The 17603-nt window shown below is 37.2% G+C and overlaps 2 protein-coding genes across 7 annotated transcripts; one reads left to right on the top strand and one right to left on the bottom strand.

Annotated features, from left to right (window-relative positions):
* The first annotated feature begins 1344 nt into the window (after nucleotides 1-1344).
* On the top strand, nucleotides 1345-8456 carry LOC130621608 (basic proline-rich protein-like). Of its 5 annotated transcripts, XM_057436925.1 has the most exons (5): nucleotides 1346-1451; nucleotides 1936-2068; nucleotides 2196-2549; nucleotides 5127-5734; nucleotides 5911-6060. In XM_057436925.1, the coding sequence occupies exons 2-5, from the start codon at nucleotides 1936-1938 to the stop codon at nucleotides 5914-5916; spliced, it is 1101 nt and encodes a 366-aa protein (XP_057292908.1). In that variant the 5' UTR covers nucleotides 1346-1451; the 3' UTR covers nucleotides 5917-6060. The 5 variants fall into 5 exon arrangements, with proteins under 5 accessions (XP_057292907.1, XP_057292908.1, XP_057292906.1 ...); XM_057436924.1 differs by lacking the exons at nucleotides 5127-5734; nucleotides 5911-6060 and adding an exon at nucleotides 7429-8456 and having other exon boundaries at nucleotides 1345-1451; XM_057436923.1 differs by lacking the exons at nucleotides 5127-5734; nucleotides 5911-6060 and adding an exon at nucleotides 3035-4251.
* A 1510-nt stretch (nucleotides 8457-9966) lies between these two features.
* LOC130621607 (alpha-1,3-mannosyl-glycoprotein 4-beta-N-acetylglucosaminyltransferase A-like) lies at nucleotides 9967-17157 on the bottom strand. Of its 2 annotated transcripts, none has more exons than XM_057436921.1 (2): nucleotides 17050-17157; nucleotides 9967-11722 (listed from the first exon to the last, which is right to left on the bottom strand). In XM_057436921.1, exon 2 carries the CDS (start codon nucleotides 11673-11675, stop codon nucleotides 10047-10049), a length of 1629 nt encoding a protein of 542 aa, XP_057292904.1. In that variant the 5' UTR covers nucleotides 11676-11722; nucleotides 17050-17157; the 3' UTR covers nucleotides 9967-10046. The 2 variants fall into 2 exon arrangements, with proteins under 2 accessions (XP_057292904.1, XP_057292905.1); XM_057436922.1 differs by lacking the exon at nucleotides 17050-17157 and adding an exon at nucleotides 12801-12949.
* Between the last annotated feature and the right edge of the window lie 446 nt (nucleotides 17158-17603).

Below are 17603 nucleotides of genomic sequence, written 5' to 3'. Positions count from 1 at the left end.
ACGATTCATGTCGGCTTCTTTTGAAGATCGCTGAAGTGAGCTTATCTCACTGTTAGCCGGAAAAAAAAATATTAAAAAATTTGGATTTCAAAAAATCGGCTAACGATGAGCTAACAAAGAGCTCAGCTGTGAGCTAAGAAGGTACTTTTACGTTCACACTATGGGCTAAGGTCTTAGCGCGTCATGCGCTTGAGAACCAAGATTAATAGGTTGGGTACGAAATTGCTGATGTTGTTGTTATGGCTACCACACGATCACATCGCTTTGTAGGATAAATTGGTACCCAAGGTGACAAATAATAGTACCTAAGGGGAGTAATTCTCGCGGGAAGAAATTTTTTTCTTAATAATCCATTTAGAAAAAAAGGTAAAACATTAACAGAAATAAATATTTTAAAAAAGTTTTGTCATAAATCTAAAAAGAATATTTTGAAGCTCTAAAGTACAAAGTCACTTAATTTATTATTCGGCCCTGGCATGCTTTCTATAACGCCTTCAAATATGGAAACGTGTTTTTATAATCGCGTAGTTTATCATTGATTAATTGTTTATCATTGCAATTCAGCAGCTATTTTTGTCAACACCTGGATATTGCATCTCTTACCCAGAAAAAATAAATTTCTACAAAATTCTATTCCTCTTATAGGAAAAAAATATAACCACCATATTTCTTATAAAGGATTTCCTATCAGAAAAGCTCCATATAAAAATGGCGCCAAAAATTCTTCTAGAAATATGGTCGATGAACGAGAATGTATGTAACCTTTTTTCAAAAACTTTTCCATGAAATGCTGACAAGATCGATTTAAAAGAAAATTGTAGGAGATACTAAGGGTCCGGGACCTCAGACCTCGAATCTCGAATCTGTCGGCGACATCGTAAATAAAAAAACATAAAAAATTCTCACTGTTGAGAATAGTTTCTAACTATAGCCACAGTTGGTACTTAAAATTTTTTTAAAATGTTTATAAACAGAAGATGGGTAAGAATTCTTCATATTCATAAAAATATTCATCAAATGAGATGTTTAAAAAAGCATTACCCATTCATGCTATTTTTAAAAGGTACTCACGCGTGCGCTTGCTTAATCATGCAAAACTGATCGTTTGATCGACTGAAATAAAAAAACGGGGGCAAAAAGGATTTTGTAGTGAAGATAACGCAAAAGAATAATTTAATTTCGCATCAAATACTCGTATTAAAAATTAAAAATTCATGCAATGGCAATCAATGAACCGCCATAAAAATTCTACATAACAGACATAAAAAATAGAAGTCTGAAAATTTTTTCTTAGACATTTATATTATAAAATCTACCCCCGTAGTTTTGTTTGAAATTGATTCGAAAAAGGTATTACCTAATCAGTGATCTTTCCATGGTCACTGGGCAAGCAGTAGTGCAAATTTAAAGATTTAACTCCCACTGAGGATACGAGCACTAAAGCTAGAGAGGTAAGATTGTTTTTTTTATTCCATTTTTTTATATCTTTCTATATTGACTTAAATTTTAATATTAAAATAGGATTCTAATTAGGCATGTATCTGAAATCCTACAATAAATTCGCAGTAAAAATATGTAACTACATTTTATTTATGTTCTATGTACAATTTTCTACAAAATGAATTCCTTTTGTAACTACTATTTTCAAAAAAACAGAAACGGTCTAAGTCCCTTACCAACAAACAATAACTATCGATTTGTGTGAAGCGGTAGCTCTTTCCTTTTAAATTTTAAAATAATGGTATTGCAAGGAACAACATGTATCTCGTTGATCAACGCTGTGAATAAAGAATTAAATAAATAAACCCATAAATAGTAATGGTAATAATAGTAATAAATTCATCATATAGTTCAAAGACGAAGCAATTCATCCACAACTCTGATAATTTTAAAAAGTTCTCCAATTTGAAATAATATTCCACGTCTGTTATTTAGATGAACATTCGTGGTTTATTGGTGTTAGCCCTTGTGGCGTGCATCGCAGTTACTTTAATCGATGCCAAATCTCTTGGCAAACACAAGAAACATGGCAAAAAACACCATGTGAAACACGCGAAAAAAGCGGACAGTAAGTCTACGTCTTTATCTGATGATAGAAATATTTCAAGAAAAATTAATGGAATATTTATTTCCTATAATGAAAATCGTTCTTTAACGAGCACAAAAATTAATTAATTATTTTTATCTTATTACAGCTCCTGATGATGCCGCCGCTCCTGGTGGAGCAGGTGACGCTCCCGCTCCTGCTGATGCTCCTGCTCCCGCTGATACTCCTGCTGACGCCAACACTGACGACGCAGCTGGCGGTGACGATAATGCAGGAGATGCACCAGCCCCATCACCCAGTTCTGACGATGCTGGTGAGGATGATGCTGCTCCAAATGCTGCTCCTCAACCCAACAACGATGCTAACGGCAATGGTGTTGATGATCAATTAGAACAACAACAAAATAACGACGCCAACGGCGATGGAATTGATGACAGACTTCAACAACAACAGCAAGCACCTCCAGCTCCAGGACCAGAAGAAGAGGAAGGAAGCGCCAGCGGTAAGCTAAGTTCTTTAATACATTTATACTTTAACAATAACGATAAGATAATGCGATTTTTATACAAAGGGATTGCACCAGCGCTTTTAAACTGGGTAGAATCAAAACCTTCATTGGAACAAGTTCATTTTGTAGATATCCCAATTGTTTTTCAAAAAGAAGTTATAGATGGAATTTTTTACAGACTAAATGACAAGTGAAGCAGTCCCTGGTACACTAGGTGCGCCCATCGGCTGCTTTACTGTGTTAGCTACTAATTCTATCAAATCGCATTATCTTTTATTGCTACAATTTGTATGTTCACACCTAACGCGTACAACTAACGTGTATAACAATAAACCTTCCACAGGCGACATTTACACGCACCGCTTATTTCAGACACATCAACGTTTTCCGAAAAAAAAACACAAAACAGCGTGTTATAAATTAGCCAAAAAAGGAAAATTTTTTTGTCGTTTGATGAAATTTTCCTTTCACTTTGCTAGGCGCACCACCAGTTGACGTTGAACTCCCAAAACCATTACCACGTTTGTGTCCAGGAGATTGTGACCAAAAATGTGCTCCTGCCTGCCATGATTTTTGTTGTAGTGGCCATCCCGATATGGCAAGATATCAGGAACAACAACAGATGCCAACTACACCTTGCAACCCAGCATGTGCCCCATCCTATACCCCTTCCTGCTGTGGAAGACCGAATGGTGGACCAATGGCTCCCCCTGTATCTGCCGCTCCCTCCTGTGCCCAGCCACCTTGCCCTCAACCTGCCCCTCAAGTAGCATCTCCATGTGCGCAACCACCTTGCCCACAACCTGCACAGTCAATGGCATCTCCCTGCGCTCAACCTCCCTGCTCCCCGCCTGCACCACCAGTTCCTTCTTGTGCTCAACCACCATGTAGTCAGCAAGTAGCACCGCCTCCACTCCCGCCCATGTGTACTCCTCAACCAGCTTGCACACCTCCTCCAGCTCCCGCAACATGTGCCAGTGGGCTAGTAAGGTGTGTACCAGCGCAACCAATAACCCCACCTGGATGTCAACCACAACCAGGTTGTACACCACCACCCCCTCCCGTTCAGTGTTTACCGCCAGGTAGTTGTTTGCCTGAGGATCTTCCAGAGCCCACTGAAAAACCCAAGCCTATTGACGTAGAAGTAATACAATGTCAACCACCCTCTCAATGTAATACTCAACCACAACCATGCACAGGCTCTTCTTGCATGCCCCAACAGCAACCATGCACAGGCTCTTCTTGCATGCCCCAACAGCAACCATGCACAGGCTCTTCTTGTATGCCTCAACAACAACCATGCCAAGGTTCAATGTGTGCCCAACAGGCTCCGCAAGTTCAAGGGTGCACAGGAAGTACATGTGCTCAACAAGTAACACAACAAACTCCTCCATGCACTGGCTCTAAGTGTGCTTCATCTTCTCCGTGTCCGGCAGGTGCACAATGTCCGTCCCAATCTTCTCAAAAACCCGCATGTCCAGCTAGTTGCAAGCGTGTTTGCAGTTCTAAGTGCAGCAAACATTGCTGTTCAAAAAAGGCCAAAGTTAAAACTCACAAAAAAAGCAAAAAAGAAAAACATTAATTTCTTACCATTTCTACGTGTATAGTTTAGTTAGTTTAAGCTTTTATAACCATAACCGTTTTAGGTGCAATGCCACCACCACCACCACCAAAACCACAAACACCGCCACCAAAACCACCATGCGATCCTCCTTGCCCACCACCTCCACCACCGTGCGCCGAGCCACCTTGTGCTGCCCCTCAAGCTCCAATGGACTGTCAACAAGGAGATCCATGTGCCCCCGCCATGCCTCAAGTACCTCCAATGGCACCAAGTTGTCAACCTCCTCCTGGATGCCAACCAGTACCTCCACCGGGATGTACACCAGGGGTAGGTGCGGGATGTGCTCCTCAAATGCCAGTTGGATGCGCTCCGCTTCCACCTAGCTGTGGTATGCAAGCGCCCCCACCTCCTTCTTGTCAACCACAACCCGGATGTGCACCCATACAACCAATGGGTCAACTACCTGCTGGCTGTGCTCCACTACCACCTGGCTGCGCCCAACCTATGCCTCAACCCGCCGCTACACCCTCTTGTGGCTCGTGCAAGAAGTTCTGCACAAAAGGATGCCCAAAGAAATGCTGCAAGAAATCAAAGACATCAAAGAAGGGCAAAAAGCATCATCACTAGTTATATAATTAACGTAATTTTATACGTAACATGTATTTGTACAATTAATATATACCACCATACTTTACACTTCAAACTTTTTTTTTTGCATCACATTTATCAACTAATCTCCATTCATTATGCATTCCATTATGTAAAATTTTGCACATAAAATGCATATACCTACTCTGTTTCATTAGTTATTGTTAAAATCATTGTTATTACTTCGTTATGAAGGGAGCAGAAAACCAGACCTGAAAAAGGCTTCCTGTTATTGCATTCGACAAGTCTCTAGAATACCTTTAAAAAAATTCTGGAAGCCCTTAGCTGGACGTCTTTTCCTTTCATAAATTTAAACAAAAGACTGAGAATGCAACATTTTTCTGCTCTCTTCATCATAGAACCAGCAAAAGTACCGCAAGGTAGTCTACCAGTGCTTTTGGGAGGTCATATGAGACCAGGTCCTACAGCAGAACCAAATTTAAATCCTCAACCGCGTTACTGTGACGCACCTTGTCCACAAACATGCGCACCAGCTTGTTATGACTGGTGCTGTTACCCATCTGTTGCTGCACCAACACCATCAATGCAAATAATGATGATGCCTGTCACCAATGCTCCGCAACCAGCTATGCCACCCACACCAGGGCCACTGCAATATCCTATGAATTACTTGGGGCCGGGAGATGCATGTTCTCCGTTACCATGCGCTGCTAAAAAGACAGAAGTTACCAACACAACTGCGCCTGTTGAAAATAAAAACGCAAACGATACAGTGAAAATGAATCAAATTGGTGCCTCAAGCACCGAGGCAGGTTTACAAAACATATTAAGCATGAATAATGCAACAGTGACTGATAACAATAGAAAAGGAAATGAAAGTCAAAATGTTGAAAATGTGACAAATTCTACACAAAAAGGAGTTCCAGTTAAAGCTTTTGCATCCTTGCCTCAAAAGAAACATGAAATTAAGAAACATCACGCAAGCAAAAAAGCAAAAAAATCCAAGGTGTAATTTAAACTTTTGAAGAAAGTTTAAGCCCAGTATTGTTATAAAAACCCATACACATCACAACATCCATTCAATACATTCAACACAGCTTACGACAATGTTTTTTGATGTTGATTTTCCTGATTTATTGACTCTTCTAAATTATATTAAAAATATATCATTCTTTTGCGTAGGATTAATGCCACCAATCAGTGATGGATCTAAACCACCACCACCTCAGCAGCCACCATGTGCTCCACCTCCTCCTGGATGTGGACCACCACCACCATGTCCACCACCTCCTGCACCTTGCCCACCACCACCTCCACCCCCAATGGAATGTCCTCCACCTTGCCCACCACCACCACCACCGCCACCAGTTTGTCCACCTCCACCAATGTGTCCCCCACCACCAGCACCTTGTCCACCACCACCGCCACCACCACCAATGTGTATGGCTCCCTTGCCGCCACCACCTCCACCACCACCACCACCACCACCACCACCACCACCCCCTCCACCACCACCCCCTCCACCCCCTCCACCACCACCACCACCACCACCGCCACCACCACCACCGCCACCATGCCCACCACCACCACCACCATGTCCACCACCACCAGCTCCATGCCCACCTCCTCCACCACCTCCTCCAATGTGTATGCCTCCAGCTCCAGCTCCACCACCACCCCCACCATGTGGAATGTGTAAAAGATACTGTTCAAAGGGATGCCCAAAGAAATGCTGCAAGAAATCCAGGACTAACAAGAAAAGCAAAAAACATCACAAGCAGTAGATAAAATAGTACACGCCTTGCAATTTAAGCGCCTACAAAATTTATTTTAAATTCGCACAAACATTTAGAGTACGAACTTTTTATATATAAATAAATAATTGTCACTCCTCCATAAATATTTATCTTCTAGAAATATGACTTGATAATGTGCAAGTATTCTACTTCTAAACATTATACTTTTGTGTAAAATATATTATTAAAACATACTAGGACTTGACTTTTTTGTTGGAGTAGCTTGAAAATATCTGCAAATTAAAAAAAGAAAAGATTGAAAACTGGAATGGAAAATTTACCAAAAATTTTAAACTTCGTAAGAAGTTTTCTGAGTTTGTTGATGAAACCCTGTTTAAGAAAATAGCGCAACGTATTGTGTTTTTTTAACGGTATTTCTTATACGGATGAAACTTGTATGAATGTTTCTAAAGGAAAGATTTCTACTAGCAAAATAAAAATCTCGTTAGAAACTCATAAATTTTCCTTCCGCAAAGCTAAATTCCGCAAAATTATTTAGAATAAGGTTCTGTCTTTACCAATATACTTTAATGGTTTAATTGCAAATGAACTTAACTTGGAGTTTATTTAATTCACTTTTATCGACTTACTCGATTGTGTTAAAATGGACAACCATTGTCAACTATTGTTCTATTCTGTCTAACAACTTTCAATTTCAAAAGAACTAGTAAAAACCTAACCCAAACCTACTTGGAAGAAATGTTTCTCAGAAAATCTTGCTCCTATGTTCAAGATCATTTAGAGAGAGATTCTCAAGTCATGTTTAAGCTTAAAACAAATTTTAAAAAAGACACCAAGAGACGAACAGACAGACAAACTAAAGAGTAAGAACATCAACATTATTTCAAATAAATAGATAACAAACTTTGACAAAACCTTAAGTTTACAACTAATTTATTTTCAGGTCTTCTACCGCCTATTAGTGATGGCTCAAAGCCACCAACGCAAGCTCCATTTAAAGCACCATGTAACCCACCCTGTCCACAATCTGACTGCGGAGCATCTCCATGTGAGTCGCAAGCACAGATGGATTGTCAGCAGGGAGATGCGTGTGGACAGGGTATGATGCCATTAAATCCAATGGCACAAGAATGTCAACCTGCACCAGGTTGTGCACCAGTGCCTCCTCCTGGTTGTGCTGGAGAGGCGTCTTGTGCTCCACAAATGCCAGCTGGATGTGCACCACTTCCACCTGGTTGCATGTCCCAACAGCCTCAAGCTAATCCTTCATGTCAGCCTGCACCTGGATGTGCACCAGCGATGCCAAGCGGATGTTCAGGATCGTCTTGCACCCCACAGATTCCTTCTGGTTGCTCTCCCTTACCTGCTGGTTGCGGTTCTCCACCATTACCCCAAGCAAATTCTCTGTGCCAACCACCGCCTGGATGTACCCTTACGATTCCTAAGGGCTGCAGTGGATCTTCATGTGTACCACAAATGCCAGCTGGATGTGCACCACTACCACCCAGTTGTGGGGCTCAACAGCCTCAAAATCCTTCATGTCAACCTGCGCCAGGATGTGCACCTGTGATGCCAAGCGGCTGCTCTGGTTTGAGCGGCGGACCAGCATGTGTACCTCAGCTACCTTCTGGTTGCTCACCTCTTCCACCTGGGTGTGGACAAAGCGTCGGTAATGCCCAACCAAGCTGTGGCATGTGCAAAAAGTTCTGTGTCAAAAGTTGTCCAAAGAAGTGTTGCAAGAAATCCAAGACGACCAAAAAAGGTAAAACACACCTCAAGAAACATCACTAAATGTTAAACACCAACGTAATAGAGATAGAGTTTGTATATTATGCATAATCATGTAATAGGTTTTTTTTGTGACAGCAATAACATTGTGAGTTTAATATTTCCTACACTTTATTACTTAGGATTGATTGATTTTTTATGTTGTATTGATTTTTTGATTATCACAATAAAGAGTCATTAACATTTCTAATTATTTTCCTTTCCGAAAAATTTCCTTAACCTAAGCTTTTTGGACAAAATCGCGAATTAAGTATCCGCAAAGTATTCGCCACGACCTGCAAAATTATGTACCTGCGTAAATTATAGCCTGTAGGTATTTTATCGGAAAAGTGATCGGAAAAGTTCAACCAATAGCTCTGATGTTAAAATTATTTTTTACTCAAAGCATAGCATTAACGCTGAAATAGAATCATCCTTGTAAGTTGTGTTATAAGAAACCGTTTATAAGAAAATAAATACTGGACTAAAAGTTTTAAGAAACTAGTTTCGAAAAAACACACAAAAAATATAATTATAACAATGACAGTGTTTGCCGGAAGACTTCAAATAAATGACTTATTAGGCAATTGTACCCAATTCTCTAGCGGTGAACGACTTTCTTCACAAAGAGACATGTAAACATAAGGAGGGGGTCAGCAACCTCGATCCCAGGGCTTCTTTTCTCTTTTTAATATTAAGGATAGTGAGCTGCCACTTTATTGGAAAGAGAAAAAAGCCCTGGGAGTTTAGGGCTACAACGCCTCCTTAAAACATTATTCTGTTTTCACACCTTGGGATTGATGATGTCACGATGCGCTGAATGGGGTTCGAACGAGTTACTGTAAATGACGGATTAAGCGCCCTGGTCGAAACTTGCGGACTTCACTCCGGGTCAGAGTGTCTGCACAAAAATTTCACTATGGTAAATTTGACAAAATTGAAATGCTGCCCGAAGTAAGTTTCACTTCACTAGAAGTGACGGAAATCCATGTAAACAATGCTATGAGATTCATCGTAAAGCGAAAAACTCAAACCAGTTTGAGTTCACTCAAGGTTCACTTCAAGTCTCATAAAAACGAACTATAAAGGTATTCATCATTGGACATTATATATATTCAAACAAAATTTTATATTTTGTTAAATACATTTGTCTTAAAATTCTGCAAGAAGAAATTATTGCGAAAAATTACAATTTTTAGAGCAAATCGCAAAATCATAAAATATAAAATAATTGTATCGAAAATACACTTGAAATTCTTACGGCGAATACCAAAGATGATGATCTTAAAATAATTTCTTTCACTTTTTTGTTGTTGTTGTGCAGAAACACCTTTTCTTGTTGTTAATCTTCAAAAAAAAATATACTATAAAAAGTTCTAATCGCAAATGTTAATTCCGCATTTTTCGCATTTTCCACGAAAAATTTCTTATTTAAGGCCATAAAATTTCTCCCCTTATCAGTGCCGTAACCGCCGCCCCCCCCCCCCCCAAACAATTTTCCTACTAAAAAAAGAAAGAAAGGAAGGAATATATTAAAAATTGTGGTTACGGCACTGCTAATGGTAACATACCACGCACAAAAAATTACAGATTCCACCGTTTCTACTCTATAATTATATCTTATGAAAACCTAAAGAAATAATAAAGCTGAAGCTTAACATCTTTAAGGTAACAAATGTTTCAGATTCGACATGGTAAGCGGCAAAAATCAGCCTGAGGAGGCAAGCAAGATGAAATCTTTTTTCATAAAATATGACATAAATATCTCAAACAAACAAAAAAATCTATAAAATATTATGTTTTTGTACCCGATTTCCGAGTTTCAATAAAAAATTCACTAAGAATGACCCAATTGTCTTTAATGTCATAAAGAACTCTAATACGCAGCTCTGTTACAGTTCCCACGTTTTCGGAAACTATGCCTTGCCCTAAACCAGTATGGTCGAAATGACCTATCCTTAAATAATCCTGATCTAAAAATGGCGCACTAAAACCCTCCCCGTGGGTTGCAGATATTTCTCTGAGGTTTTGCGTGTTTTGTGTCAGTATCTCAATGGATGCGTTTATTAATTTATCACCAGGATGTTCCACATTTCCACTCCGAAACAAAAACCTTTTTAATTTCTGCGGACGATCGAATATTATGCGAAGAACGGAGCCTTTGTGTGGCGCTAGCGCCCAGAAAAACGAATGACCTAGATAACCACGACGGGCGGTAAACGTTTGGTATTCTTCGAAGTTTGTTTTGATAGTTGCTGCTGGATTTAAGTGCGCTTGAAACAACGCTAATTTCTTAAAATCTTTATCGATTAAATTTTGTTTCTTTCCCTTCAGGGAGGACTCTTTGCCAACATGTTGAAAGAGTGAAGGTTTGAATTTAATCCGAAGTTTCGCTTTCTCGCGATTGCAATGTTTTAGATCTTTCTCAGGGTTGCATACTTTTACCCATAATACATGATCGAGCAGCCAATCGTTCGGCTTTTCTTTGTAAAACAACAAAAAGAAGTCCACTAAAATACTTAAGTCATACGCATGAAATAATTTACCAATAAAGCCTAAAGCTGAGAATTCCAACATGAACCAATTATTGCTTGCTTGCTGCATGGCGAACGATTTAATCGTGCTGGCATAGGATGGTGTTGCTATGACGTCATCTTCCATTTGTATATAAAATATCGACCGGCTTTGAGCGTACATCATCAAAAAAGCATAGTCTAAATTTTGTTTAGCACGCCACTTCACCCTCTCCTTAGGGTCGTTAAAGGTACTCGGTAAATTATCCATGCTTGGATAATAATTTCTGGGTGGCGCAACCACCTCCAGCAAACCGCTCTGGAGAGCAGCAGAGAACTTACTCTTAACGTCGGATACTATTTCTTGAATGTATTCTGGATTCTGTTCTCCGATAAAAACAATAAGTAGTACGTCTTTTCTCTCCTCTTCATTCAAACCGCTGATTAGCGACTGTAAAGTTTGATGGAGATACGATTTTTTCTGTCTGCGAACCGTGGGTATCCCAAACGCCAAGGTAATGTTTTTCCTACCTTTTGATAAGTGCGTAGTTGGTGATAGCGCATCTTTATGTCCTAACAAATGCGGTAACACGTTGTATATACTAGGAAGAGATAACGAACTCCCTTCAGTCATATTATCTGCAAATCTATCCTTTAATTTTCTTCTTAAGGTCAACAGCTCCTGCGTCCGTACATTGTTTTCAAATTCTAATGACATTAATTTTTCTTTTAAGAGTCTTATGCTTTTGAATATCAGTGGTGGAACAGTACTTTTGGCACCCTCTATGCGGGAGATCATTTCTTCATTTTCGTATTGTTTTTGTTTGATAAAAATGAAAGTTAGCAACGAAAGCACAAAGAATACCGTAATACTAAACCGATTTTTTCGGATGTTATTCCACGCGAACATCTTCTGGAGTGTGTTTAAGCGTAACTTTAATCCTTGTTTACACCATGCTATAAAAAAATATACATCATGAAAACTACACATATATGATATACAGTTGCAACTAATTCATAAATGATGACTGTGACTCAGTGTGAAGTGATTCTAGAGCATCTAGAACTGAAAGCTAACTTCATTTAAAATCTTTTTTTTCCCACCTATATGGTGATAGAAATATATTATAGAGAAATGTGGTAAGTTAGCTGGTTTAAGATAACAATAATCAATATTTAAGATTTCGTTAACACTAGCTAAATGGTAAAAATCTCTTTAATAATAGCCGTATACTGTCTGTGTGATGCGATAAATTAACGACGCCTAAGACCTTTTATTCTGTATTTTATAAATCTTTTGTGTATATTTTTAATTGGGAGAAAAAGTCATTTGATAAAATAATGCGATTTGGATATGCTAATTTTAATTCACCGTGACGGGTCTGAAGTCTTTTTAATAAAATTACCAATATTAAAAAATTAGGAATTTAATTTGTGGTTATGAATTTTTTTTAGTAATGAGAGGATTAGTATGAATTGACCAAAACAGTTTCATAGTAATTTCTTGACTCCATTTTTACTTTTTACGATCTACATTTAAAAGGGTTATTTATATGTAAGTTACTGTTCTCTAAAAGAAAATTAAATATTAAAAAACATCAAATATTCCGCACATGTTGTTATTTCTACCCATGCACGTCAAAATAATTATTTTTACTCGCGTGTTAAATTAGAAGTTTTACGGTAGTAATATCTATTTAAGTACAATATAAGTATACCTGAACGTATTTATTGCTTTTGCAGTATGATTAATGGTGACAAATCAAGATTGTACTTAAAAGGAAGATGTTTTTTCCCCAATCATGCGAAATGCTTCAGCTGATTCCCGGTACAATGTTTTTGAAATAATTTTTTTTATGCCACAAATCAAAAAATGAAACAAACAAACGATCGAACAAGCAAGCAAACAAATTATAACCCTAGCTAAACAGGTAATCAATTCTTTTAAAACCAGAGCGAACTGCATTACAGACATTTAAACAACTGAAAAAAGGATTCTCCAAAATACATATTTAAGTTAAAAAACTTTACCGACCTGTGAAATATGTTTTCTCTACTTTTGTTACAATGTTTTAGGCTCCTGTTTTTTTTCAAATGAAATATACATTAATACAATTAATATAATATATGATATATTGCAAATCATTTTATCATTTTGTTCTTAATTCTAAAACAGCTGAAAATATTGTAAAGAACTTTCTGTGTTAAATATAATTAATTCTTAAAAATATATTTTATATATACATAATTCTAAAAAATTGGTTTTCCCGTTTAGTGGTGAATTTTACACACCTATGTGGTCTCCCCTATAGCCATCTATATAGTAAGTCAAAATTTTACATCTTTTTTTGTATATAACAGGAACAGATAGTACCCAAACTGTCCCTATAAATATTTTGTATATATATATATAAACAATTTTCTGTAGTATGTTTGCGCCAATAGGAGAATAAAAACAAAACGGCTTTGCAAGAAAGATATATTATAACTGCTACCAGCTATTGCAGAAAATTCTAAATTTTTTATTATTTTGTCACTGCACCTATCTTTCCCATACTTGTGGTTTAATTCAAAACGTTGTTTTCAAAAGGATTTTTTAAAAACATACACATTTGCATGCAGCCTGCAGTGGCACATGTTGAAGAAGCTAATAATAGGACAAGTGAAGCCTTGACTGAGATTCGTATCAAATAAATTAAAGCATTTTTCATTAGAAAGAGTAGCACATGAAAGCAAGCTGATCAACTCTACAGTAGCATAGTTTTTTAATACTTATAAGCGTTTACATTCAGCATTTTAAATTTGCCACTTTATTTTGTTTCTTGTAGAAATTAAAAAAAGTTTTTCACAGTTAATTTGTTGCCAAATTCACTATTTAGAGTCTACCTTTAGATGTTCTTTGGAAGACAGACACTTTAATGGGAATAGGTTGTAATTTCCATTAAAACATATGAAAATCGGTTGTTGTAACCAATAAGCAATACTTTTTTCAGATACCTAAAATTTTTACTGACCAGTCAGATTAGATTTTTAAACTTAAATTAAAAGATTGCAAAACCCTAAAACAGCTTCTTTATCATACTTGAAAGATATATATATATACTTATATATTTAAAAAAAATTATCATCTAGAAAATAAGTGGGGGTCCACAAAAAATAATAAAAATTGACACTTAAATGTATTGAGATGTATAAAACAAAATGAATAAATAAAACTAATTTTGAAATGATAACAACAGTTTTAAAAAAATATACATGCTAAGCAAAAGTTTTTGGTAAAAAACCATCATCAGTGCTATGTAGATGTTACAAAACTAATCTTATTGATTCACTTTTGTGAATTTAATAATATAATCCTAAAGGGGGCGCTGGCCAACATTTTGACCAACATCGACAGACCAAGATGTTGGCCAACAATGTTGGCCTGTTTGCGTTAAGCGCCAACATGCTCAAGAAGAAGAAAAATCTTGTTGCAAACTTCTCAGATATCTTGTTCTAATCATATACACTTAAAGGTATCTTAATATACTCTTTTCCAATGTACTCTGTGATCGCTTTAGTAACCTCATCAACAATATAAGATAATGTTCTTTCAGATACTCTGAATTGGAAACTTATAAGTTAAACTTATAAGACTTATAAGTTTCTCCTGTCATAAGGAACGGAATGTCGAGCACTAATCTTTGAGCCACTGAGATTGTTTGATGAGCTCCCATTACACCTGATTGTTTTGGTGTTATGTATGGTTCGATGAAAGCAAGAATCTATTTAAACGATTCATAGGTCATTCTCATCATTTCCCTGTAACTTTTTGTGTCTTCAGCCAGTAATTCCTGTAAGTTTGTATACAGCCCTTCGCTGTTTCTTCTTCGAACCCATTTTCCTGTAGGACCACGTCTTTTTTTGTCGTCGCCATCAAACAAGAGGACAAGTGCCAAACAAGCAGCAGGTTCAGACCCTAACATCCTTCTTCATTGGAAGTCAAAAATAAATGAATGAACATTTCGTAATGTTGGCTACTTGTTTTTTTAAAAAATATACGCCAACGTAAAACGTACCAACATATTGGCCGAAATGTTGGTTGTAAAAGTTGGCCAACATGTTGGCCGGTTTGCGCCTCACTTAACTGATGAAATCTTATAGTTATTTATAGTCTCAGATGTGTATGTAATATGTATATGTAAAAAATGTATATATAAAATATATACAAAACCATAAAAGATATTTAATTGCAAGAGCAAAGTTTACATTTTTCCTTTTAACATGATAGAGTTGTATACTTGACTAGTAAAATCTTGAACTCGCCAACCAAATATGACTTTCCTAGTGGTAAAAGTTCTCTGGCGAAAAACACGATGGCAGACATATTTGATACAATTTTCCCATAACTATACAGTAAATGAAATAACACAACTCTGTTTACTTCAAGGGTTGAGGTTTGTAGCCTGGTCAATTGAATTGAAGGGCGCTGTTTTGTAGTTGGGAAATAATTTGGGTAATCTCAAGATAATATGGGAAAGTTTGAGGAAAAGCCAAAAAGTCACTCAAACTTATATATACCCTTATAATAATATTCAGAAGTGGAGGTGATCTGAACTGCCAACTGAGCTATCGGTCCAATAGTGAGATAAGTTTCCAATTGCCTTTTCTCTCACTACAGGATCGAGCCCCATTGGTGGTTCGAGCCCACCAGGACAAGACTTCACTTCCGCCAATCACGGCCACCTACCAAGCCGCGTGTTTCGGTACAATACCTTCATTAGCCCATATATATTTATGTATTCTGGGTACAGTATTATACATTATACATTTTATAGAACAGTAGTATTACTATAATTATATTATTATATATATACTTATTTATTCTGGGTACAGTAATATACATTATACAATTTATAGAACAGTAGTAGAACATATCATACAATTTATAGAACAGTAGTAGAATACAGTACAAGGCATATACAAATTATACATTTTTCAGAAGTGGAGGGGATCTCTATCGGCGAGAGTGAAAACTTGGACCGAGCGGGATTTGAACCAGCGATCATATTTATACATACAGTGACTTTTTAGCACCCTCCTAAAAAGCCTGTCTTTCAAAACTCTCACACTTTATTGACTTTGCTGTAGAACAGACAACACACTTTAAGCAAGAGTTGTGTGACTTCAGTTAGTTGATTAACTATCTGTGAATAGTTGATAACTACTGTAACTATTGAGTTAATTGTATCAAATAGTTTCTCAGGGAATTCTTTTTCAAAGAACCTGGTACCTTTGACAGCATTATATATGCAATTATGATTTGAGTTAAAGTTATGTGCAGGAATATTGTAATGCAAGGGTTAATGCTGACTATTAATCAAATTAATTTTTCTGTTGAGCCCATGCAGTTTACGGGTCATGTTCATATTAGTGTTGCCACAACGTTATTCTGTGGCAATATAAATAAATTAATTTTTTTTTGAAAATACAAACCATAGGCGAATAAACAGCCCAGAGGGGAGATTGTCAGTTTTGGATATGTTGAGGCTGGTTAACAGTAAAAAATGCTACTAACTAAAGCAAAGAAGTTTTGAACCATAATTTAACTTTCTTTACCCAACGTCTGCGATTCTCAGATTTGTTACATCAGATGCCCAAGAATCTCGTCAATATGTAAAAATTGAAACCATAATTAGATTGCCACAGGTCAATGTTATGATAACAACAACTTCGATTCGATGTTATGTGTGGCAACATAAATAATGAGCTAGTTTTTGTTGATAAACAAAGAAGGGTTTATCCACCTTATCAAGTTTCCATAAGGTTTAAAGATACAGCATTTGTACAAAAACAAAATTAAAATGCTGAACTTGCCTAAAGCGGTATGCTACACGATTGAGTCGTGCAACATCCCTTAATTTTAATTACCTGATCGAGTAATTCTGCCTTCACCTCAATAGCCTACTATTACCTGATCACAAGTAATTAGCATTAGTTACTGCAGCCCCAGTTTACCTTACTACACTCTAAATAAGGTCACACACCTAGATTTAACCTATTAAGTTAGTGCCATACTGAAAAGCTGTTAAACAAGGGGTAAATTGGCACCCCTTGTTTAACAGGGTAAAACGATTCCTTTAGCTAAATCTATAATAATTTAATTTTACTTATTTGGCAGTGCGCGCCACTGGAAACATTGTAAACATTTGCAGCTCATCCATACCATGACCTTTATTTTTTAGCTAATCTGCTCCGCCTAAGTGTATTAAATTATGTTAGATAATTGTTGTTTAACAATTTACCTCATCTCTGTCACAGACAGACTAAATTTATTCTTTAACACATAGCTACGTTTGTTTTACTTCCGGCATTTCCACGATCTGAAACCATAACAGGTTATTTTATTCAAAAACCCTGCGTGGGAGCGCGTTAATATAATACAGAACATTAAAGTATATAATGCAGAATGTCCCCAGACCTCTTTCAGCTAAACCGAGGTTTTATCCCAAAGAGCGTTGGGGACGAGAATGTTCTATTTGCATGACTAGTACATAGGGACCCACAAAGGAAAGATATGCTGACATAGTCAGTGAAAACGCTTATGAATTGTTACAAATTGGGATCGCATGTGGTCGCTCTCCTGCCATATTATCAAGCTATTGCCAATCTCCTCCCCAGAGCATCTTTTTTTGCTTTTTTGTTGTGTCCAGCTACTGGCGTACGCATGCTAAAAAACAAAAGAGAAGCTACTGCTGGAGACGACATTTCTCTACTACAATATGCAACCTCATCCCTCGAATTCTTTGTGTGAAGAAAGATTTTCAGGGGATGAGAATGGCTACAAGACCCTAATGAA

Source organism: Hydractinia symbiolongicarpus, chromosome 12 (assembly GCF_029227915.1).
Source record: "Hydractinia symbiolongicarpus strain clone_291-10 chromosome 12, HSymV2.1, whole genome shotgun sequence".
NCBI lineage: Eukaryota > Metazoa > Cnidaria > Hydrozoa > Anthoathecata > Hydractiniidae > Hydractinia > Hydractinia symbiolongicarpus.
The sequence above is the reverse complement of the archived record's forward strand: the minus strand, read 5'-3'. Positions and strand labels throughout refer to the sequence as shown.

What these genes read in the sequence shown, in the direction of transcription:
- LOC130621608 (XM_057436923.1), top strand. Translation starts at nt 1,936, where the DNA reads ATGAACATTCGTGGTTTATTGGTGTTAGCCCTTGTGGCGTGCATCGCA. An exon ending in ACACGCGAAAAAAGCGGACA is followed by an intron (nt 2,069 to 2,195) that starts GTAAGTCTACGT and finishes ATCTTATTACAG; the next exon opens with CTCCTGATGATGCCGCCGCT. An exon ending in AGAGGAAGGAAGCGCCAGCG is followed by an intron (nt 2,550 to 3,034) that starts GTAAGCTAAGTT and finishes TCACTTTGCTAG; the next exon opens with GCGCACCACCAGTTGACGTT.
- LOC130621607 (XM_057436921.1), bottom strand. Translation starts at nt 11,675, where the DNA reads ATGTTCGCGTGGAATAACATCCGAAAAAATCGGTTTAGTATTACGGTA.